The sequence below is a fragment of the Sceloporus undulatus genome, chromosome 1, assembly GCF_019175285.1.
Source record: "Sceloporus undulatus isolate JIND9_A2432 ecotype Alabama chromosome 1, SceUnd_v1.1, whole genome shotgun sequence".
NCBI classification, from domain to species: domain Eukaryota; kingdom Metazoa; phylum Chordata; class Lepidosauria; order Squamata; family Phrynosomatidae; genus Sceloporus; species Sceloporus undulatus.
The window spans coordinates 372,783,967-372,808,639 of record NC_056522.1 but is presented as its reverse complement, the minus strand read 5'-3'; the positions used below and the strand labels follow the sequence as shown (position 1 = coordinate 372,808,639).

Below are 24,673 nucleotides of genomic sequence, written 5' to 3'. Positions count from 1 at the left end.
GATTTTACTCCCTCTCATTAAACATCTTTGTCATTGTTCTTCAGACAGGATTTTTTGTTAGTTTGCCTAAGAACTGAGTGAGATTTTCTCATTTCATAGGGTTCATATATACAGAAAGAGTTCTGTTACAGCATCTCTTGTTGCCTTCAAGTTGGCTCCACCGTATGGTGACCCTAAAATGAATCTATCACAGGGTTTTCTTGGCTAGATTTGTTCAGAGGAGGTTTGCCATTGCCTTCATTTGAGGCTGAGAGCGTGTAACCTAATAGGTTTCCATGGGTGAGTGAGGATTCGAATCCTGGTCACCAGGGTCCTAATCTCAATACCCAAACCACTATATATGTTGTCTCTACAAGGGAATTTGCTTCCCTAGTAAGTATACTTGAAATCTGCAATCCTTGTATAAATGTCTCAGATGTATACTGAGGATGATTTTAAAAGAATAGTGCAAAACTGACTAAGACCAACTTTAATTTTTTGTACCATACTTTTTGAATCACCTGGTACAGTATTTGTTTTTCTGACTGACCTTATATATGTTGGTGATTACCTTGAGCCGGTACAGGGAAGATGGGATTTAAAAAAAAGGGAAGCAAAGGAAATAGGAAGCAGGTCTTGTTTGCCTGTTATATCAGATGATTTCTTTCAAGTATTTTTGGGTAAGATACAGCAAGCTCTTTTATAAGAGTGGAAAGAAACATACTGGCACATGTCTTGGCCTATTAAAAACTTGAGTCCTGCCAGTGTGTGCTCCCTCCTTCCTGTTGGTACAATTCAATATCTCTTTCTCATGCACAATATGCTATGGCTACCTAAGACTTATTTCACATTATAGTCTTGCTGTTTCAACTGCCAAATGTGTGAATTAAATCAGTGCAGCATCATGTCAGCATGGTGTAACAGTTTGAGTATAGAACTAGAACCTTGGGAGACATGATTCACATCCTCGCTTGGCCATGGAAACCCCTTGGGTGACCTTAAGCGAGTCACACTTTTTCAACCTCAGAAAAAGACAAGGGCAAATCAACTCTAAACAAATTCTGCCAAGAAAACCTTGTGATAGGATTATCTGTAAGAAATGACTTGAAGGTAACAACAGCAGCAGGAACAACACAACCGTTATTAAGCTACATAATGCTACATAATAAAACAAAAATTACCTTTTCAGGTTTCTTTGTTGGATTTGCTTTCTAAAAGACTCTCCATTTTGTCATATTTTAGCTGCAGCGCACCATGTATGTAGTCAAGCTTGTCATTGCGTCTTTTATTTATTTTGATATATTCTCCCAGAATTTTCAAGATGTCATGTTGATATTTAGAAAACATCTGCAATTGGATGGATTCTGATCAATAAATTAAATTCTCTCTTGCTGAAATACAGCCTGAGTTACCCTTCCCTGTAGTTGCACAGCCTGCTAATGCTAGCAAACATTTCATAATGTCGTTTTGTAAGTGCTGTGCAGGGGGACAATGATGCCTCATTCTGTATACAATATCAAATCATAAGATAAATAATCGGATGACATAATATTAAATATCTTAGGATATTTAAAGAGAACCTTCTGTTCCAATTAAGTGGGGAATGCTGCTGTTAATGAGTAGGAGCGCAGGAGAGGTTCCTGGTCAGTTGTGTTCTGAAGGGTTTGAAGATCCCCAAATCCAAACATACCTTATGAAGACGCTCATCTTTTATCCATTTCTTGATGAAAAGGTCTAAAAGAAATTCAGAAAGTTTAGTGTCTGAAAATACCTATCAAAATTACATGAAATTCTAAAATGATCTAAATCAGGGGTATCAACTGGGGTAGGCTGGAGGTGTGCATTACATACACACACATAACCAAGACATTAATGAGCTGATTCTTTCCACTACATTTGTTTCTGCAAAAAAAATAAAAATAAAAATGTTTAAGGTTCCCCCCAGTATGCCCTGCCTAGGACATATGGAAGGGCATTTTCTCCATGCTTTGGGGCCTTCATGGACCAATTTAGGCCTAGGAAAGTCTACTTGTTAACAACAAGAAAGAGGGGCATAAGTCATGTTTCAAAAAAGGACCTCTCTTGAGGCATAAAATGTGGTGGAAATGCACTCCATGCCCCTACGTGTGCACTTCGGGGCAAATACACACACACACACACACACAGTCGGCTCTTATACACAATCTTTTACTACACTGATTCAAGAATCCATGGTTTGAAAATGTTCAAAAAAAGTATAAATTTCAAATATCAAACCTTGATTTTCCATTTTTATAAGGGACACCATTTTTCTATGTCATTATATTTAATGGGACATGAGCATCCATGGATTTTGTTATCCACGGGGGATCTTGGAACCAAACCCCAGCATATAACAAGGGTCCACTGTATCTTGCTTTGAAAAATCTTGCAAAACTTATTATTGACCTCTCAGGGGCCAGGGGTAAGGTTGGTCCAAAATGTGGTGGAAATGTCTTCTATAGATATATGACTCTATATGACTTGAAGGCACATAGCAACAAAAACAAAAGACTAAATAAAACATTTTAAAAAATATAAGTCACAACTGCAGCTGGGGGCACAAAGCTGAGGGGGCACAAGACTGGCCCTTTGCCCACCTCTGCTCTAAACCGATGCATTTTAAGTCGCCTTTAGCTGCTCCTTTCTGCTATCTATAGAGGTAGCCAATTTTGAGACTACTAAAATCAATGAATTGAAGACACACAGCAGCAACAATGAAAGGCCAAATAAAACATTTTACAAAAATACAGGACACTCACAACTGCAGCAGCACAAAAAAAAAAAATCATTGTTAAACAGAAGCAGAACTTTGTGGCCTTAAATCCACTCCTCCTCTCAACTACAACAGAGCTACGGAGTCAGTGGAATACATGATGATTGTCATTCAGCAATTAATTCATTGGATTTACTATAGTTGGGACAGCCAAATCTATGAAACCCCCCCCCCCCGCCCCACACACACACACACAGCATCAAAAAGGACAATTTAACTTCCACCTCAATCCTGTTCCTGAGTCACACCCTTTAGTTTCTTCCATGTAATTAATTGAATGTCCATCACTTAATTCCTATTAGGAAAAATGCCTACTCCCACGGCAGTGCTTTAGTTGGAGGGCACTCATCACTACTATGGAGTGCTATATATCTCACAGGACTTCTTGCAATATAAACACTCTCTTTTGGCACAGATATCATCTTTCAAAATAAGGAGCATCTCATTTTATTTTTTTAAAATTCTATACCACCACATTCTGTACCATCCAAAGTGACATATGATCTAAATATCCAAACAATTGTTTTAAAAATGTAATTACTATCTGCATAAAAATGCAATTATCCACCTGTAAACCAAGTGTGCTATAGTGGTTTTGAGTGCTGGACTACAGGAAACCAAGTTTTAAAATCCCCATTCAGCCATAGAAACTCACTGGGTGCCCATGAACAAATGGCACCCTCTCATCCCGAGAGAAAGGCAAGCTAATAAATCTGGCTAAGAAAACTCTATGAATGGGTTACTAGAAGTCAAAGATCATTTAAAGGCACATAACCACACACATGCATCCATATATCCATTTTGTCAGGTGACGTCAAAAGCCTAAGACTTCATCTGGCACCGCAAAGACTGAATTAGGTAGCAGAGTTCAGGGAGGGCATTTGGAAGCCAAAACGATACTAATATTAACTGCCTTATATATTGCACACACCACAGAGTATGGTAATCTAATACTGTATATAAGATTGTTCTCAGTTTCTTATCGTTTATGCATCATGTACAAATGTGTATATATGTATATATGCACACACTTTTAGGATTTCTCTTTGCAGTTGTCCTTTCTGCTGCTAATCTAACAGCCATAGGGGACCCCAGATATTTTTTTAAAAAATGAAAAAAGAGGGTGAAGAATGTGATCTCTCAATGTTAATGTGATTTTGTGCATACAGTTGGATGGACGTGCGCTGCGTATATCTTGGCTCACTTCTGCGTTGGGGTCATAGTTTAGTGAGAATAATTTTGAGAGCAGAATAAAAACAAAGTGGGGGCAGGAAGAGAAGTGGCACTTAAAGGCCCTGCAAGGAAACCAAGCATCTGCCCATATTGCTCTGTCCTTATTGTTGAAGATCACTTTATTCATTTTCAACATGGGCATAATCTTGTAGTCCTGCATTTATAAAAACACTCACGATAGAGGTGTCTTCTGTCTTTATGGATGTTCTGTCTCTCTGACTGATAGATTTTTATCTCTTTGTCTATTGTGGAAATATCCTCTTTGAGATATGCAATGCCCTGCAAGGGAGAAAACACATAAATCCAGATCAGAGCTGACATACTATTATTAGTAATTACAAAAGTGCCTAAATACAGAATTTAAAAACAAAAACAAGACAGCCTTTCCCTGCAAATTCATAATTTGTGGTGACTCTGGAGGCCAGGGTTCGATTCTCTGCTCGACCATGAAACCCATTGGGTGACCTTGGGCAAGTCACATGCTATCAGCCTCAGAAAGGCAATGGCAAGCCATTGAAGAAACTTACCAAGAAAACCCCATGATAAGGTAACCTGTGGAGGACTATCTTGCCGCTGTGGTGGCTTTTTACCAGGGGGGAGGGGTCAGTGAAAGAGGGGTGTTTTTATGTATTCTTAATTGTTTTATTGATATTTGCTGTGAACCGCCCTGATCTATGGAAGGGCGGTATAAAAATAATAAATTTATTTATTTATTATTATTAACCTTAGGGTTACCATAAGCTGGAAACAACTTGAAGGCACATAACGACAACAAACCTTGCTTTTGCCATTTCTATATAAGGGACACCATTTTATTACACCATTATATTTAATGAGACATGTTCATCCACGGATTTTGGTATCCATGGGGCGTCCTGGATCAATACACCAGTGAGTAACATGGGCCCACTAAACTTGGTAGGATTTATTTAGAACAAGTTTGCCATTGCCTTTCTCTAAGGTTGAGAGAATGTGACTTACCCAAGGTCACCCAGTGGGTTTCTGTGGCTGAGTGGGGATTTCAACCCTTGTTTCCCAGAAACTAATGTTCAAGCCACGATACCACACTGGTTCTCCTACAAGAGGAATGGCTTTCTTGCAAGGTCCAACATGTCCCATAGTTGTTTGAGAAAGCACCATATGGTCAATTTTGCCAATAATGCCTAATTGGATGTAAAACTGTTATATCTGAAATAATCAAAGTCTATAATAAAATACAAAACAATGGGCCCAAACAGACAGAGCAAAATAAAGCTGCTTCGGGTCACTTTTGGAAGTATGCTGTTTAAATGCTGCATGCTTCCTAAGACGCCAGAAGCCACACTAAAACCACACTCCAGACCTAAGGACTGGAGTGCAGCTTTGGTGCAGCTTCTGGCCTTTTAAAATATGTGTGTCATTTAAATAGCATACCTTCAAAGTGACCCAAAGGAGCTTTATTTTGTCCTCTCTGTTCAGGCCCCGTGTAATTAAAGTTTTGTTCTGTACTACTGTGTAACTTCCATTTCTAATAATACAGGCTTTGATATGATCAAAAAGTACTCACGGCTCTTAATCTGGCATTTTCTGCATCCAAAATGTAGAGTTGTCTGTCCATCTCATAATTGTCTCTCTCAACATACTTTAGAGTGTATGTGAACTGTTTTAGTATGTGAAATGCTATCTCCCTGTTCTTCTTTAATTCATTCTTTGCCTGAAACTGTAAGCAAATATTTGTTGATTTATTATTTATGAGGCACTTACAATCTAAAGAGATTATCAAACGGGGGAAATTGGAGGAAGAAAAAGGCATACTCCTGGCAAAGTCACACAATCACGCTGAAGATTTTCAGATGACATCAAGCTTATCCAGGACTTAACCCATGAAAATCCAGGAATGCTCCAGCAACTACCCATTCATGGGACTTCCCCATGAAAGTCTTTTGCGTAATCATGGTCAATTATGCTTTCTGGACAGGATAATGGAGGGATAAGTGTGATGTATGAAAATCTCACAATTTCACTATGAGAATTGGAAAAGGATGAGACAAGGACAATTCATCCCCCATTGATAATCTCCATAGCTTTTGAAGCTTCATTCATCTGTTTTGTGCTTCCTGCTGTCTTTTAATTGTGCTGGTCTATGAGAGTAATAAAAATGATGAAGATGAAATAAAAAAGCTGTCTATTAAGGGAGTAAGCTTTTAAAAATTTTGCAACATTCTTTTTTTGTGTTTCCTCCCTCGGACTTTTTAAAAAGCTCCATAGCTTTTGTGAGAAAGCTGCACAGCTTTCCAAAAGATTATGCTGCTTTTGGAAAGCTGCGTAGCTTTCTTCAGAAAGTTGCATGGTTTCCTGTCATGGGTGGGTGAGGGAGTTCCTGAGTGTCTTGACACTGTGAGAAAAACGATTGCTTTTTCCTGACATCTCTCAGGGATGGGAAAATCTACAATTAGCAATCCTTATCATGAAGTAGTAGACCCCTACAACAAAATTATAAAATTAATCACAAATAAAGCCATTGGTGGGCCAAAACACCTTCTGGAAAAGAAAGGTAGCACCAGAAACCAATTCTGTATTTCCATAGTTCTTTGCATCCATCACATGCATGAGAACTAAAACAAACAAACAAACAAACAAAAAAACCTTTAGAATCACACATTTTATAATTCTGGAGCTGTAAGCGCCAGTTACTTGCAAAATGAATAATTGCATGGCAATTGTACTTTCTTTACCACCCAGTGCCAACTCAAATAAGACTTTTTCTTCAGAACAGTTCACACATGTACAAGCCAGTCATCACACTGTGGAGGAATAAAAATGGTTGAATGGTGAACAAACTTGTCTGAACTGTTAGTGCTTCCTAGAATTTGGTTATGCAGTTTGCTGAGTGTATAGTCTGCAAATATTTTTCATGAAACTGAATGCTCCTTCTCAGTTTATGCTTCAAAAGCAAGTAGGGCATTAGTACAAGAGAAGTAATCTTACATCTATTTTCCTGTGTTTGGTTTCCTGATCAGTCGTTAGCATAGGACTTGGGGAAAAGTTACTTTTTTGTATTGTAATTTCCAGAATCCCCAGGCAGCATGGCAGAGGCCCTGCAGGCTGGGAACTCTGAGAGCTGTGGTCTAATAAAGTCACTAAGCAAGCTCTACATTAACTAAGACATTTCTACATAACATCACTTCTATCTGAAACAGTGCAGCCGCTCTCATTTGGTCTGCCAAATAACCTTAATGGTGCCGTTCTCTGCTCCACTATACAGGCTTAAAGAAATGGTCCTTAATTTTTTTTAAAAAAATCCTGGATAAATTTACTACCTAAAGTAGAAGTGGGGAAAGTGCAACCTGCAGATCACATGCAGCTTCCAGGTGCCATTTTGTACCCATCTGTGTTCTCTGATACCTCTCCTTTAAAAAAAAAAAATACTTGGCTGGTTAATTTTTTGGCCCTACATAAAACCCACACCTACACCCAAATGGCCATAAAAAGGGATGATTACGGATCTCCAGCTCCCACTGTTTCCCAAAAGCCCTTGAAATCTAGGGACATTTTTGGCCAAAAAAGTTATGTCGTGTCATTCCCAGTTATACTGAGAGCAGCGCTTCAGCTCACTGTGGTGGCACAAAGGGAAGAATGGTATTGTCCCTGCACACTAGCCCACTTTTGTCCTAATATATCTGGATAAAGGAACAGCAGTCACAGAAATCACAGAAATAACTGACATGAAAGTATGATGCCAAAAGCAGTGAATATTACCTTTTGTCTTTTGAGTTTGCTGATCTCCTTCAGGGACCGCTCTACGGACTTGTTTAGCATGCGTTCTTCATCTTGTAGTTCTTTTTAAAAAGAGGAGGAGAAACTTATTTTGAAGGCTCAATGTCACTGTTGTGGTTAAGTTAACACAAGCTACAATTAGCAGGAGTTATTAGAATAAACTGAGTGAACTGATCATAATAAATAAATAAATAAATAACAACAAGTTAAAATGCATCCATATATATATAATGCCTCCCCTTAAAACAAGATTAAACAGTATAAGATTAAAAACTACATATTAAAAACCAACTAATCCAAATCATCAGGCCAGTGGAGGTCCTCTTTAGTGAATATATGCTTGCTGCTTACTAAAAAGGTTCTCAGGCAGTCCTCAGGCAATAAAAAAGAATAATAAAATACGTAAAGACCAGCAACAGAGGATAAAAGAAATGTAGCAAACAGCAAAAAGGAGATTCTGAATCCAACCAACCCTGTCAAAGTCATAGCAGCATCAGACACATCACAAATCATAGTTCCAATAATGTTACAGGAATACATTGGAATATTTTAAATTGACCTGGCACCATGGAGAGCATTCCATAATTGGCATGTCATGAGTAAAAAAAAAATGGCCTCTTTATTATGGTTATACAATTTGCTTCATTTGGCAAGGTTACCTGGACTAGGCCTCCTCCAAAGATCTTAAACTACGGATAGATATATATATGAGAAGTGATTCTTTAAATAACTTTATCCCTAGTAATTAGGACTTCCAAAGTTAAAAGCAGCATTTTCACTTGATCCTGAAAATTGATTAAAAGCTAGGATAGGTGATAAAACTGTAGTGTAATAGGGCTATAGTGGTGAAAAAGCCCTTTGTGAACCATGCCATATTGGAGAATACCCAACTAGATTCCAGTATTCTGAATATTGGTGGCATGTGGTGATTTCTCAACTCTAGGATTCCTAGAGGAGTCAGATTTTTAAGATCCATTTCAACCTGGCATGTCTATGGTTCTGCTAATCTTGGTAGGTGATCTGTGCTGGGAACTTGATAGGGGAATATGACCCTATTGGTTTTAGGGGGACTGCTCAATAGTCTATGATGTCTTCAACCATGTTCTGAAGCAACTATTTGGGCTGGGACTTGGAGGAATTGTTTTACATTGGCTCTGGTCCTTCCTAAAAGGAAGGCAATGCTAAGGGTTCAACACCACAGCTGTTGGTCTGTACTTCAGAAGACTGGATAAACATATCATTGTGACAGTTGCAGCTTGATTTTTTTTTTAACTGACCTGTTTTTATTGACTCTAGCCATGATTCTTTATCACTTACTTAACTACATAGCTACCTTACTTACATTTTCTGGTTGCTAACAGCCCTCGAGTTGACCCCGACTCATAGTGTCCCTGTGGATGACACATCTCCAAGCCTCCGCTGTTCTGCTTGGTTCATGTTAATTCATACTGTGACCTCCCTACTTGAGTCTATCTATCATGCGGTTTTCCTTTCTTTACTACCTTCTACCTTTCCTAGCATCATTGTCTTTTCCAATGAGTCATGCCTTCCCATGATGGCACAACATCCTTAGTCACATACTGAAGTGGTATTTCCCAGACTAACCCCCCTCCCCTCCCATTCTTGTTTACCATCTGTAAATGATATCTGGCGCGAAAGCCAGAAGCAGGGTCTCTGTTGCAATTCTCCTTTGAACCAGAGATTTCTAGCAGGTGTGTGGGTGCGGAAGCTGTTTCCTGATCTATAAGGGAACAGACACCTGCTGCTCACAGTGGTTGCTGCCCACTGAGTGAGGAATGGGGGATTTTCACAGTCCATACATATTTCCTAAATAAGGGAATATGTAGGGATTGTAAATACAATTCAGTTATGAATGCATAAGTCTAGGTTATGCATTTGTAACTGCCTCCGTGAATTTTAACCTATGTTTTAATTGACTTTTCCTTTTCCTTTTCCTTTTTTTTTATTTTTTTTTTTTTTTTACTGTTTTTGGGCTGCAACTCCATATACACTTAACTGAGGTTAAATGTTACAACATTCAGTGGGGTTTATATCTGAATATACTTGTACAGGATTGTAGTTACAGTTATTTTATTGTACTGTTATTATATTTTGAACCCAACTGGGTTATAAACAGCAGATACATCTTGAAAATAAGATATAAGCAATCTCCATGCCTCAGAATATAAGGCAGCGTAATTTCAGGTGAGAAGATCACTTATATATTATTTTCGAAATGTGTTTAATAGATAGGGGGAAATTTCCCTTTAGGGTTTACTGAGTAGAGGCATGGTGGACTGAAATAGCATTTTTAAAGGAACATACAACATTGTGCACAGAACAAAAGGGCAGTCTGCCCTGTAAACAAGGCAGTTATAACAAGTTTATATAGCACTCTTCCAAAACCACACAATAAGCACTAAATAGCAAATACTATTCCAAACTATTCATGCAAAACTGTTTATTCATTGGAACTATCACCAGAACATGTCAAAATATCTGAGGATGTGATCTGAAATACCTTGTACATGTTTAACTCCACCTTATTTTGACTTTGTGGTTATTTTTTTATTTTATTTTTCCTTATTAAGTTATAAAAGAATACAGCCTTATCCCTGGTCCAGTTTGCCTACTCTTGGATGGCAGCAGACCTTCAAAGTCTTAGGCTGTTTATTTCAACTGGAGATGGAAGGGATTAAACTTGCAATCGAAGTGTGAGTTCTATCACTGGGTATGTTCTCTCCTGTACAGGCTACCGTGTCCAAAGGTTTGGAAGGGGAGTTGGAAGAAAGAGCAGAAATACTGTAGAAGACACTTTTCTTGGAGAAATTTTCTTACAACCCCACCTTTATGTTCATAATAACTGTGATATGGGACCTACTCAAGATGTACCTGCATACAAATCCTGTTGGTTTTTGTAACCAGTGTTTACTTCTGCACATTCTATTGCCATTTTCTCTGAGAGTGGAAGATTCACTTTTAGTTCTTCCTCCATTTCTTCTATCCGTTTTAGTTTAGCATGATATAATGCCTGTTGACAAAACAAATAGCCAAGGACAATTTTTGAGTAAAAAGACAATAGGTTTCCTCAGGATCTGCTGCAGGGGTAGGATGCAGAATCCCAGCTCTTTTACACAGCTGTTCTGTTCAATGGATTTGGAACAGTCAGCTGTGGGTATGTCACACTCAGATAGCTTGCAGGGCCAGACTCATCAAACAGCAGACACCCAGAGGTCATGCCTGTGATTTTTCACTCACTCATGTTCCTTCCAAGTATTGTTGCTGTTGCTGTTGTGTGCCTTCAAGTCATTTTCAACTTATGATGACCTTAACCTCCTCCAATCTATCACAGGATTTTCTTAGCAAGATTTGTTCAGAGGAAGTTTGCCTTTGCCTTCCTCTGAGACTGAGAGAGTATGACTTGCCCAAGGGAGTTTCCATAGCTGAGCAGGGATTTGGACCTTGGTCTCCAAAGTCTCCAGAGTCCAATGCTCAAACCACTACACCACACTGGCTCACACCAGATCATCAATCACCGTGAAGTTGAAGGCTTTCATGGCCGGCATCCATAGTTTCTTGTGGATTTTTCGGGCTATGTGGCCAGGTTCTAGAAGAGCTGACATTTCGCCAGCATCTGTGGCTGGCATCAGATAATGCTGAATCTCTGAAGATGCCAACCACAGATGCTGGCGAAACATCAGCTCTTCTAGTACATGGCCACATAGCCTGAAAACCCCACAAAAATTACCAGTCACCATTTGTGACGGTTGAGAGAGCCAGTAGAAATAGCCTCTGCCATCCAACCCTAATGGGCCATCTCCTTACCTCTTTCACTAGCACTCTCCACAATGCTCTGAACAACCCTTTCCTGTAACTCCCAACCCTCTTCCATTTAAACCTCCTTTCTACAAACCACTTCTTGGTCCACAAACCTCTTCCTGCTCTCCCCTAACATCTTACATGGTGAATCGGTAGTCTCTTGCCATTTTGACACAGTTTTTTTCTTTGTTACTGGCCAAAGAGTTTTGTAACCCTTTTATATATACATTCTCTCCTCCTCTTCTCCTCCTTAAAAAAAGAGTTATAGTGCTATAGTACAACCAGCAGGCATAGTGGTACACAATGGTGACCATGTGCCCCATGAGCAATTCCATTTCAGCCTTTAACTGAATATATCCATTCTGCATTAGACAAAAATGTCCACCCCTTACATAGAGGAACTTACACATGGATAAGACATGGACAGGACTTCAGATCTATGTAAAATAATCAGCGTAAAGGCTTAACGCCCAAGCTGTGCTTCTTGCCTGTAGAGCTTGCTATCTAATTCAGTAAAGATACGCTTTAAAAAAGAAAACCACACTCATGCAACTAACAGAGAACAAATCCAATATTTCAGTTCTTTATTCAAAAGACAAATCATTTACCTCAAGGTTCTGGTTTTCTGCCTCCAAGTTAGCATCATGTTGCTCATACTCAGCTTGTTTTTTACGTAGCATGGCAGTGAGAATATTAATCAGTTCTTCATCCTTTTTAATGTGTTTGTTCAGGTTTTTATTCTAATCATGAGAAATGTGAACAAACAAATAACAAGAAGAGATGTAATGTAGAGTGGTAGATAGCAGTATTAAATTTAGAGAGTCAAAGTGCTGGGGAAGAGAGACAAATTTCTAGGGAATTTGGGATCTTAATCCTGCTAAATAATGTATAGATTTCTCTCTCAGCCTACCATACCAGGTTTTTATTTATGTATTTATTTATATTTCATTAGAATACAGTATTTTACAGTTTAGTTTTATAGTTGCTTCATTAGAAGTTGCTATTGTAATTACTACCAGTGGGCTAACAATTGGATATAGGCCTTTGAGCCTTCTACCGCAATAAGATTTCTATGTGCACAGTGCAGAGTTCCACAATAGCAATCCTTTCCATACTGTGCAGCAATTCTCCATCAGTGGATAGCAGCAATGGAGCACCTCCACCAGATTTTAAACTTCACCACAGAGCAACTTTGGGTAGTTAGGTCTGCATTCCAAAAGTATTAAATATTAAGCATCCATTTGGAATGGTGGCAGTGATAATTACCATTTTTGTGAATCAGTAGTCATGTAGGATATTAAATATTAATCAGGGAACCATCTGAAGACATAAGACTAGAAACTTTTTTTAAAAAAAACCCTCACTATCTTGGCTATGAGTCTTCCTTCACCTGTAGAAAATCTATGGGCTCATTCCCACTTACCATTTAAACTGGTTCGCAATGAGATTTCGGTCCAGATCACTGATTTGATTCCACTGTAGCAACGTTCCCACTATGAAGCAGGATCTTTTGGATTCGGCTTTTTTTAAAACCCCAATGTCATCCCCACTTGTATTTGTGCTGCAACATTGCCCCCCTCCCCTTTTAAAAATGCCAATCAAGCTGATTGCATAGCCGTGTCATTGGTGACATGGCCAGGCATAATTTTGGCAACACAGCCAGCAGTAATTTCAGCTGCATGGGGATACTTTATAGTGCTCCCCGCACCATCAACTTTTTTCATTTGTTCACTTTTTAGCCTTGTAGCCACATGACCATGATAGGGAAGCCATTGCTCATTATAGGGAAGCCCTTGCTCACTTTGGTGCTTCTATAGGATAATGAGAAATCGCATTTCCAATTCAAAAAATTATTTTTAAAAACACACACACACACCGGATCCCCCTCCAAAAGAAAAGACCTCTTGAAAAATACTGTCAAATAAAAGTGGGTTTTCTGTGTTTACTCCACTTTCACAAACCTATCAGATCAGAATCGGATCGAAACTGGCAACAAGTGGGGACGATGGACATTTAACCCGATCTGCAATTTGAAGTAAATCATAGCAGGAACATGGCTCATGTGTGTCAACTTGATTTTGTTCTTGTAACTTAGAGGGAACATACCTGTGCCATCAATTCATTAAGTAGTTTTTTAGCAGCATCACTCTTCTCCTTTGAACTGTTCATTAATGCTTCATGGTCAACCGTCAACTTCTCATATTGTGCTGTAATTTCATTCAATTGGTTCTGAAGCGTTGCCCTAGCAGTTAGTTGAGAGAGGAGAGATATATTAACAAGCATGACTGCCAAGTGCTAAACTGTTCAGAAACTGAAAACAGTAATGATTAAGCATTCTACATGACCACATTTCAAACTTGCTCCTTCCTTGCTGCCCTTCTGTTGGCCTGCAAAATTTTTTATTCCAACATATATTTAGAACGGAAGGTTTTTAAAGAAAAGACATTTAAGAAAATGCTGTAAATAACGATAATAGTAACAAACAGAAAGAAATAGCCTGGATGGTGTGAACACAGACTCTAGCACAGTGATGGCGAACCTATGGCACGCGTGCCAGAGGTGGCACTCAGAGCCCTCTCTGTGGGCACATGTGCCATCGCCCCAGCACAGAATTTGCCAGAGTTTGTTACTAGAAAACCAGAGGGACATGGCACTTTGCAATAAATAAGTGGGTTTGGGGTTGCAATTTGGGCACTCGGCCTCGAAAAGGTTCACCATCACTGCTCTAGCATATACACTGACGTTGGCATTGTCCAAATCTAAGTAACAACATTTATTTGCAAACATCCAAGGAGCTGCAAGTGTATGTTGGCTTTGATACAACATTTTATTGTCAGAAAATATTTTACCTTCTTTCGGCTTCTTTGTTTAACACTACCTCTAAAACTGACATCTCATTTGAATAGGTATTCTGTGAGGTGCTGAAACAAGAAGGAAGGTGTTGAATAGTAAGTTTTGATACATTCTTACAACAGATTTCTAAGGTATATCTCTTTACTACTACTACTACCACCACCACCACCACCACCACACTACTATTATCACCAGCACCAAGCTGACATTAAGAAAACAGAATTAACATTTCAACAATAGTGGTATGCCATTCAGTAATGTTGCTATGCTTGCTCTTTTGTTGGTTTGTGAAGAGCAAATTGTGTTTTACTGTCCTGGAGCAAACACTGGGAATTCTTTTAGGTTTTCAAAGTGATTCTTGGAGGACCGCCTCTCCCCATATAGTCCGCCCCGCACTCTCAGATCAACCGGGCAGCATTTTTTGAGGGTTCCTAAGACGAGATATGTCTCGTCTGTGCAAAGGGCATTTTCTACCTCAGCCCTCGGATTTGGAACTCGCTTCCCGAAGAGCTCCGCTCTGTCTCCTCTGTAGATCTATTCAGGAAAAATCTCAAGACCTTCCTTTTCCGACAAGCTTTCCCTCATGTGTCCTAATTCTATCTTGTTCTCCCCCCAATACACAACTGTTTCTATCCAGCTAATTTTGTTGTCTTGTAAATAGTAATGTTTTTAACGATGTGTTGTATAGTATGGGTTTTTTGGTATGGAGATATTTGTTGTTGGGGATATGTATTATCTTTTTTATTGTATTAATGTTGTTAACCGCTATGATCTAATGTTGGAATAGCGGTATACAAATAAATATTATTATTATTATTATTATTATTATTATTATTATTATTATTATTATTCCAGAGGAATAGAAGAACTGCTAGCGGTAGAGGTCATCTATTGGCCAGAATTTATGCCATCACCAGACAAACCCTTGTTCCTTTTGGTCTCTGCGACAACTGCTCTACAGCCATCACCCAAACTGAAGTTTCCCTGACAGTTTTAACTTCACCCAGGATGATCTAAAAATAAAAACAATGGGTTCCTCTCACAATGAGTTTTGTCCTACTCAAGTAACAGGAATGTGCTAGATAGCTTCCAGATAAACAGAATAGTTCTTTGCTCCATCTTACCTTTATCCCAAAACATGAACTCAGTTTTTTACATGACTCAGTAAGATGTAGTGTCAGAATAATACTTTATTTCCATTCTAGAGAAAATAAGTGACACAAGCTTGATTTCTGTTGGACAAACAAGATTTATCTTTGTGGATCCAACTATATGTACAATCAGGTTGCGTTCAACAACAACAACAACAACAACAGAAAATCTAGCTGATCTATCAGCAGAGAGAGAGCCTATCACCATAGTCAACTATTCCTAAAAATGTCTTTCCCCTTCTAAGCCTCACTGTATACTCAGGTTTTAACACATGCCCATTCAAAAGATACAGATTGGCTGTGTGGTTCTATCTCCTCATTTTCAGTCACCATTACAATATCAAGAAATAGATGTCAGCCAGTGCATCCTTTTGATACAAAGGCCTCATTCCCACTTACAGATAAATCAGTGTGCGATCCAAATCAATGGATCGATTTGACAGCGGAGCGTGATTCCCACTATATTTGCCCTGATCGCATTTTCCCCCTCTAAAATAAAACTTGTGGTTCACATTCATGCATGAATCAATTCAAAATGTACCCGCTCCAGCCGGCCGAAGGGCAAATTTAAATCAGTTCCGATCCGCATCTGGTTCACACTCGTGCAATTGATTTATCAAAAAAGACGAGGAAAAAAATCAGCATCAAAAAGACGCTGGTTAAGTGGGTTTGGTGCATGGCCCCTCTCAGTGAATCGCTTCAGCAATTTGATTTAAGTGGAAATCAGGGCCATTTGAACTGTTTCAAACTGAATTGCGATCCAATTTAAAAGGTAGTGGAAATAATAATAAATGATAAATTATGTATTTATAGCCCACCCAATCAAAAGGTTGTATAGAAGGACTTATAAAGAGGAACATCTACATAATTCTAGACTCATGCTTTATCTGCTCCAATCTCTTCCTGAGAATGAAACCTGGATTTCCATGGTGTTGTTCTTGTCAGCAATGAGTAGAGTAGGCAGATAATCCAACAGGACCTTATCACACTAGATAAATCCAGCTGAGAAATGGGATTTTAGAAGTAGAAAAAATCCACGAATGTGAGAGGTTTTTCATACACGTTTCTGCAAAACAGAAAGAACGTGAAAATAAAGCAAGCGTAAAGGGGATAAAAACAACACCTTTTTACTTTTGGAATTTTCCAAAAGTAAAAAGATGTCATTTCTGTCCCCTTTACTTTTACTTTATTTTCACATTATTTCTGTTTTGCAGAAACATCGTGTGAAAACCCTCCCGCGTTTGTGTTTTTTTCTATTTTAAATCTATTTCAAATTTCTGAGCAGGATTCCTCAAGTATGATAAGGTATATGATGTTACCCTTTAAACTCACAGGGATGGTGTCTCTCTTTATTGCATATTTTCACAGTAAAGGTCAGTCAAGTTCTGTGACTGCGAGTATCAAATCAATGAAGCGTAGCAGCAGAGTGGTTCACATAAACCAGACTCAAACCAAGATTTCAAATCCTGGTTTGTTAACCAATTACAGTTAGCCTAAACATAAGTACAGTGGATCCTTGTTATACACTGGGGTTTGGTTCCAAGATCCCCCGTGTATAACAAAATCCATGTATGCTCAAGTCCCATTAAGTATAATGACATAGCAAAATGGTGTCCCTAATAAAAAATGGAACATCAAGGTAAATTTATACTTTTTTGGAACATTTTCAAAGCGTGTATGCTTAAATCCGTGTATAAAAAATCCGTGTATAAGAAGGACCGACTGTATCCCTATTTTAAATATAACAAGAATCTGCAGTTTGTTCATAACTAAAAATGGAAATTGTCAGTGTCCTTCCCTTGCACATTAAGGTGGAGACTGAAGGCTAAAGTGTGCCAGTGGAAAACTTACCTTAGCTTATTCTGACAATGCTAAACTTCACCATTATATCTGAATTAAGCTTTCTAGTTTTGTAATAACTTAATTTACAGACCTTGGCTGGCATTCAGTTAGGGACATATGCATGTGTAAATGTCACTACACATGCAGAGCCAAAAAGTCACCACTGTGCTATAGATGTATTCTGCTGATACTGACAGAAGCAGAATTGTGCAGACAGTATGCTCCTCTGTGCTTAGTCTTTGTATGTTGCAAATGCGCATTGAGTGTTGTAGTTGCACACCCTGTATTGTTCCTTGCACAATGACACCTAGTCAGTCATTGACATGTGTTGCTGTTCTCCAGGGTGGTTGTGTAGTGCTCACTTAGCGTATCTCTGTGTGCATATTCATGCTATGCTACTGAAGGGATGTTGGGCTTCACCCTTCTTTGTTAAGTAACAGCCAATCTCTAATGGGATCCTAAAGTTTATTACTATGCTAGCATTCAAAATAAAACCTACTCAAATATGTCCTGTAGTCTGTCCAGCTCTTCTTCTACATTTTTTGTCTCCATTAACCGCCTTGCTACATAGTCAAGCTTTTCAGTTAGCAGATTGGATAAATGTTCAAGTCTATCAAGAAGAGGAAGAAACTGGTTAAACATGTAAAATTTACACATGCATTGATTCATTTGTAAAAGACATTTCTAGCCCACACCCATTCCATTTTGGTGACTTTACAACAAGGATGGGCAACCAAGCAGGGGCCAATTTTCCACAGCCCCACACCTCCCTCAGGCTGCAGTACTCCCACAGTGTATCCAAATACTTCCACAATGCTTGGAAATACTTCAAAAATGTCCAGGTCCATCTCAAGATGGTGACAGGAACAGACAGCACATCACTTCCAGCTGCCATTTTGAGAAGGTCATGGAAGAAAACAAAAAGGAATTTGGGGATGGTGGGAGAATTCTGTGGGCGCTTGTGGATCACACTTTCCCCATCCCTGCTTTCCAAAATATAAAAGATACATACATACATATATATAGTTAAGAAAAGTCCTCAATTCCATAACTTGGAAAGTAATTTTTTTTTGAAGTACAGCTTCCAAAATCTCCTAGTCCAGTGGTTCCCAACCTTTCTAATGCTGCAACCCTTTAATATAGTTTCTCCTGTTGTGGTGACCCCCCCACCATAAAATTATTTTCGTTCCTACTTCATAACTTTAATTTTGCTACTGTTATGAATTGTATTTTCATTGAACATAAGTAAAGCATAGTGATTAATCACAAAAAAAGCCTCTGAGGATGGCAAAGGAAAAGCTCCTCTGAAGAAACCTGTCCCGAAAGCCCCAGGATGGGTATGCTTTGAGTCTTGGGCATGAAGTCACACTCTCTCAGCCTCAGAGGATGGCAATGGCCAGCCTCCTCTGAAGAAACCTGACCAGAAAGCCTCATCATAGAAGGGCAGAGGGGTAGTGGTTCAAAGTGAAACTGAAACTCTTTGGCTGTGCTGTCTCTCTTCCTTTTTGCAGAGCTCTAAGTTCCTGAGAGAGGCAGGAAAGGGGACTCTGTGGGCAGATGCTAAGCAACTGAGGAGGGGCCTGGAGGTGGCTGCTGCTCTAATGGGCCTAGCTTGGGAGCCCTTTGTTTGGGAAGTGGTGCTCTGAGGGGGGTCCCTGGCGACCCCTGGGAAATTGTAATTCGACCCCCAAAGGGGTCCCGACCCCCAGGTTGGGAACCACTGTCCTAGTCACAATGGTAAAAGGCAAACCAAAAACCAAAACAAAACAAAACTCCAACATTTTTCAAGCTCTGAGTCAATGACTGATAGGGAATGAAGTAAGTGAAGATTTCACACCACCATTATGAACTTTATCACACCAGCTGCTGTCCTATTACAATCACAATTAAGAATGGAAGCATATCAGTATAATTCTTATCACATTTCCCCCACCGATTGTGCTTTGGCAATCCATGGTCATGCGATCTTGTGTTCCAGCGCCAAATTCTGACTTCCAGGGGAAGGGGTGGGAATGTGTGATTGTAGCAGGCAACTGCCCTCTCAAAGTAGTTTGATGTGTGAATAATACACAGGAGCCATCTTCAGGAAAGAAGCTGATCACTTTGTGAATGGTACACAAAGCCAGCTTTGGGACAATGTTGGCTGCTGCGAAGAGGAGGGAGGACAGAATCATGCCACGCACACCACATAACTGCTTGCGGAGTGGAACTGAAGCAAAAGGGACCTATTGAACAAGACAGCAATGGAATAGCAACAAGAGTACAGTGGTGCCCCGGTTACAAAAGTAATTCGTCCGCTGCCGCTTCGTAACCCGAAAGGCTTTCGCAAGCCGAAAAGCCCATAGGCTAATGGGGAAAACCGCGATTTCGTGTGAAATAGCGCCAAAAGCACCAAATTTTTTTCGTAACCGAAAAAACCTTCGTAACCCGGAACAGTTATTCCTATGGGATTTTTTCGTACCCGGAAATTCGTAACGTGGGTATTTCGTATCCCGGGGTACCACTGTAAAAGCTTATTGACAGGCTTTCTATGATGAAAGTAAGCCGGGCTTAGCCTGAAATCCTGACTTTGAGTTGTCTATAAAAGTCTATAAAATGGATTGAGATAGGGTTGCCATTCGTCAGGACCTCCAAACTGGGGGAAATGTAGGACAAAATTTTTCAAATGTAGGACACATTTTTTTTGTGTGTCCACATTTGAATAGGAGCCTCGCTGAGTGAGGCTTTTCCCTCCCGGCCCTGGCCCCAGCCTCGCCATGACGGCAGCGGGGGCGAGCCCAACGGCAAGGAATCCTCCCCTCAGCCCGGGCAAACCGGGGCGGGACCCGGTGTGGACCACCCCAAACCGGGAAAGTCCCACCCCCAGGCGGGATATGGCAAGCCTAATTAAGATGTTGTGCTTCAGCAAATACTTGTCCAACTCCCCTCAATTCCCAAACCATGCTCTCTAAAATTCAGGAAATGAAACAGGGGCCTGTTTACTAGTATAAATATAAGCAAAGAAGGAACATTTTTTAAGATTTTGGTTTTAACCTATGCAAAATGATAGCACCACACTACAGCAGAGATGGAAATCATACAGTTCTCAGATGTTTTTGGACTGCAACTCCCAGCAGGCTTATCATCATAGTCAATGGTAAAGTGAATGCTGGAAGTTGGGATTCAGGACTAGAGGGCTAAATGATACCCAGCCCTGCACTATAGGAATCCAAAGACAGTTTTTAGTATGACATGTTACGAAGATTGGTCTAAAGAAGCATGGGTTTGTGCAATTACCTGCCTGGATGGTGCGTGCTACTACTGATCACCTATGTCTACTTCTACCATTCTTTTTAATGGCTTTATGTATCAAATTTTTTTGGATATGCTCCAAAGGGGTTTTAAAACAATAAAGAAAGAGGGCCTAGTTTCTGATGCTGTACATGTTTTTGAAGGGCAAAATTTAACCTCTCACTTTTTTTTTTTTTTTTTTAAAAATCTTTTAGAGTTACAGCCAGATTGGTCACCAGAAGATCTAGGGGTGACCCATGAAACACCTATATTAAAATCTCTACACGGGCTGCCTATTAGCTTCCGGACAAAGTACATGTTTGGTACCTTTAAAGCCCTTCATAGCTTGGGCCCAGTTTACTTATGGGATTATCTTCCCATACAATCCATCCTGCACACGGAGATCCTCTGGTAAAACTTGCTGCGGCCAGCAAAAACTAGGCTGGTGGCGGTTACCTGAGGACCTTTTCTCTGCCGCTCTCAAGTTATGGATAGCCTGCCAGAGGAAACAACGTATTGTCAGCTGACTGCTTTTAAAAGGCGGCAAAGACGTATCCCTTCTAGCAGGCTTTCCCCGACTAGCCTCTCAGTGGCCCCCATCAAATGCCCCTCAACTGGCCCTGCTTAGTTTATAATTAAAATATTTTTATTGTGATGGGAGGTTTTGTGGTTTATGTGATGTTTTACTGATTTTAGTGTTGTTTTATTATTGTTAGCCGCTTTGATCTGCTTGGAGAAGTGGGATATAAATAAATAATAATAATAAAATAATAATAATTAGATATGATTACAGTACTATAGTGCAAAACTATTTCATGATCCACTGATGCACTGAAACCAATTAAAACATGTTTTGAAAGGAGCAGAACAGCCTTTTCTGTTTCAATATCTCTCAGAATTAAAATGAAATCCACTCACAGGTGGGAATAAAATACTGCAGCTGGATGTACTGCTGTGGTGGCACAATGGGTGCTGAAGAAATAATGTAGGTTGACACTTCTTTAACTGCCATGGCTCAGTTCTATGAAATTCTGGGGTTTATAGTTGTGTGACATATTTAGTCTTCTCTGTCTGAGAGCTCTGGTAGGACAATGTAAATATCTCACAAACTATCAATGTCAGGATTCCACAGCACTGAGCCATGGCAGTTAAAGCAGTGTCAAACTGCATTAGTTCTGCAGTGCAGATGCAGCCCTAATGCAAATGAGTTTCAGTTCACCTTAAATCCTCCAAGCCCACCCCGGGAATTATGTTCCCAGCAGGAACAACAGAGCAAGGGGCATTCAAAAGATGCAGGGTTAACCCGGGAAGCAGTATGTGGTTGTTTCAATTACACGTTTTTAGACTTCAGTATATAGTACGGAAGCATTTAACTAAGAACTAGTTCAAACATTAACATACTCTAGAGCAAGTGAGTCTCTTTCTTCACGGTAACGTTCCTCTTCATCAGTATATGTTTCTAACTGTGTGTTAAGAAGATCATTTTCATCTTTCAGTTTTTTATGGCATCGCTTTGCCAGGTCCAGCTGCTCCTCAGCCTAGAAAGAAATCCCACTTAAGGTTAATTTTACTACACAGTGCAGTTCTCAAAATGTTATGACATTCACAGAGGACTATAGAATACAGTTCAGAGCTCTCATTCAGGGCCAATGCAAAATACTGTGCTGCCTGAGGTCCTCCACTTCCTCCACCTGCTTTCTGCCATTGGTACCTTGCTCAGAGGAGTACTCAGTGCATGACATTGTTCAAGGTGCTTGGAGAGAAACCTGTGTTAAACAGATATAGGAAAGCTGGTAGAAAAGGGTTAATGTGTGCAGGTAATCAATAATTAGCTCCTTGATTCGTCGCTCCAGCTGACTTCTCAGGTGGATGCGACGGTCAGGAGTGCTTGTTATCAGCTTCGGCTGATACGCCAGCTGCGTCCCTACCTGGACCGTAAGGACCTTGAATCTGTTGTACATGCTTTGGTAACCTCTCAATTGGATTTCTGCAATGCACTCTACATGGGGCAACCCTTGTACCAAACCCGGAAGCTGCAAATGGTGCAGAATATGGCAGCTAGACTGGTCGCTGGCAGTTCCAGGTCGGACCATATTACACCTATTTTAAAAGACCTTCACTGGCTGCCTATTCGCTTCCGAGCTCAATACAAGGTGTTGGTTTTGACCTATAAAGCCCTAAATGGCTTGGGCCCAGGGTACTTGGAGGACCGCCTCTCCCCATATAATCCGCCCCGCACACTCAGAACATCTGGGACAAATTTGTTGGAGGTCCCTAGGTCAAACCTTGCATGGACCTCACAGAGGGCTTTTGCCATCGCTGCCCCTTCACTTTGGAACAAGCTCCCCGTAGAGCTTCGCTCTGCCGCCTCACTAGTTATTTTCAAGAAAAATCTGAAAACGTATCTATTTTGGTTGGCCTTCCCACCTTAGTTAAATTGTTTATTTTCCTGCCCCTTATTTTTTCCTTTCGACCCCGGACCGTTGTAAATTAATTTCTCCTTCTCTCTGCCCTTGACATGTGTATTTTATTGATTTCCTGTTCCTGTTCTTTGAAATAATGTTTTTTAACTTTTATATTGAATTTTTATCTTGTATTGTAATGTTTCAAATTTTGTAAGCCGCCTTGATCATATTTATGGAAAGGCGGGGTAAAAATAAAATTTATTATTATTATTATTATTATTATTAAAAAAACCCAACGTAACTTGATTTATTTTAGAAGTGGAGAAAGTGTAGCTAATACTACACTTTCAGATGGCCTTCCACACTGGTGGCTTTTGCAGATCTGATTATTCATGGATTTTATGAATATATTATCTCTCCAAATCTTTAGGTCCTTCACCATGACTCTATGGTCAATATCTGCCAGAGGTCATGCTGGAGGGCCTAGAGATTCTTAGAGAGGTGTTCTCTCAGATAAAAAAAGATAGATTTTTTTTAGTTGCGGTTTTTCCACGTTCATGCGGGTCCTGTACCCTTAATCCCAGCAAATGTGGAATGGAGGGTCCACTGTGCAGTTATAGTATTTTAAATTTCCATTTAAATTTAAACTTCACTCCAGAATGAAGCTAAAAATGCCATCCATGATTTTACATACATGCACATGCATGCATACATGCATGCATGCACACACACAAACACGCCCCCCTTTGTCCCTGTTTGACCTTGGCAGAGAAGGAAACAGCTGCATGAATTTTTGAAACACCCATTTCTCTGCCACATTTTCCCCCAAAACCTTCTCCTTTCTTGTTTTCTGTCCCTCATAATTAATAATCTTCCCCATCTCCTTTCTTCAGATTAATAATTTTCACATGGATCCCAGCAAAAATTCCTGGGACAGAGGAGGCACCTCTAAGCAGTGATACAGGACACAGAAACAGACTAAAAGCATATTAATCACGTTAAAATTCAAAATGTTTTAAAAGTTAAAACTGTTTAAAACAGATAACTGTAGCAGTCTGACGTGATCCTAAAATATGAAGGTCAAATTTTCTCCTCCATTTCTTTTTCTTTTCTTTTTTGTTGTATTGCTATAATGGAAAAGTGCCATTTCACTGGCTCAATGATGAACTTTGACCCCAAGGGGGAAAGGTAAAAAGAGAAGGAAAAGAAATGGAGATTTTTTTTTTTGTTCTGATGTGCCTCAGATTTAAAAAGAAGCCCACTTGAGGAATAAAATGTTGCAGCTGTTGCTGGGAATTGCCAGAAAATAGTGCAGAATGACAGAAATGCCACTTGTGTATTTTTTTTAATTAAAAAAACAAAATTCAAGAACTATAGCAACAAATACTAGACTCTCTAAATATACCCCACATACGGAGAATGTTCCACTTACTTTTCAGTATCTTCTGAGTCAGAAGCCTAGCTTATCAAAGCACACATATTCTCACCTTCTTACCTCCTTTATCTTTCGTAGCAGATCTTCTCTTTCTTCATTGAAGCTTTCATCCTTATTAGTTATTTCATTGACAAGC

At 39.6% G+C, this 24,673-nt stretch overlaps 2 protein-coding genes across 2 annotated transcripts in view; one reads left to right on the top strand and one right to left on the bottom strand.

The window, feature by feature from the left end:
• Positions 1-10,635, top strand: part of LOC121931861 (JNK1/MAPK8 associated membrane protein) — a 17,646-nt gene extending 7,011 nt beyond the window's left edge. Inside the window, exon 8 of the mRNA XM_042469968.1 lies at positions 10,514-10,635. The gene's annotated coding sequence lies outside the window, so the exon portion shown is untranslated. The remainder of the gene's footprint in view (positions 1-10,513) is intronic.
• LOC121931880 (coiled-coil domain-containing protein 175-like) lies at positions 1,047-24,673 on the bottom strand. The gene is made up of 12 exons (XM_042469999.1): positions 24,598-24,673; positions 22,099-22,235; positions 17,927-18,037; positions 14,431-14,502; positions 13,688-13,823; positions 12,190-12,321; positions 10,655-10,793; positions 7,745-7,824; positions 5,553-5,705; positions 4,183-4,285; positions 1,670-1,713; positions 1,047-1,326 (listed from the first exon to the last, which is right to left on the bottom strand). The coding sequence occupies exons 3-12, from the start codon at positions 17,977-17,979 to the stop codon at positions 1,165-1,167; spliced, it is 1,074 nt and encodes a 357-aa protein (XP_042325933.1). The 5' UTR covers positions 17,980-18,037; positions 22,099-22,235; positions 24,598-24,673; the 3' UTR covers positions 1,047-1,164.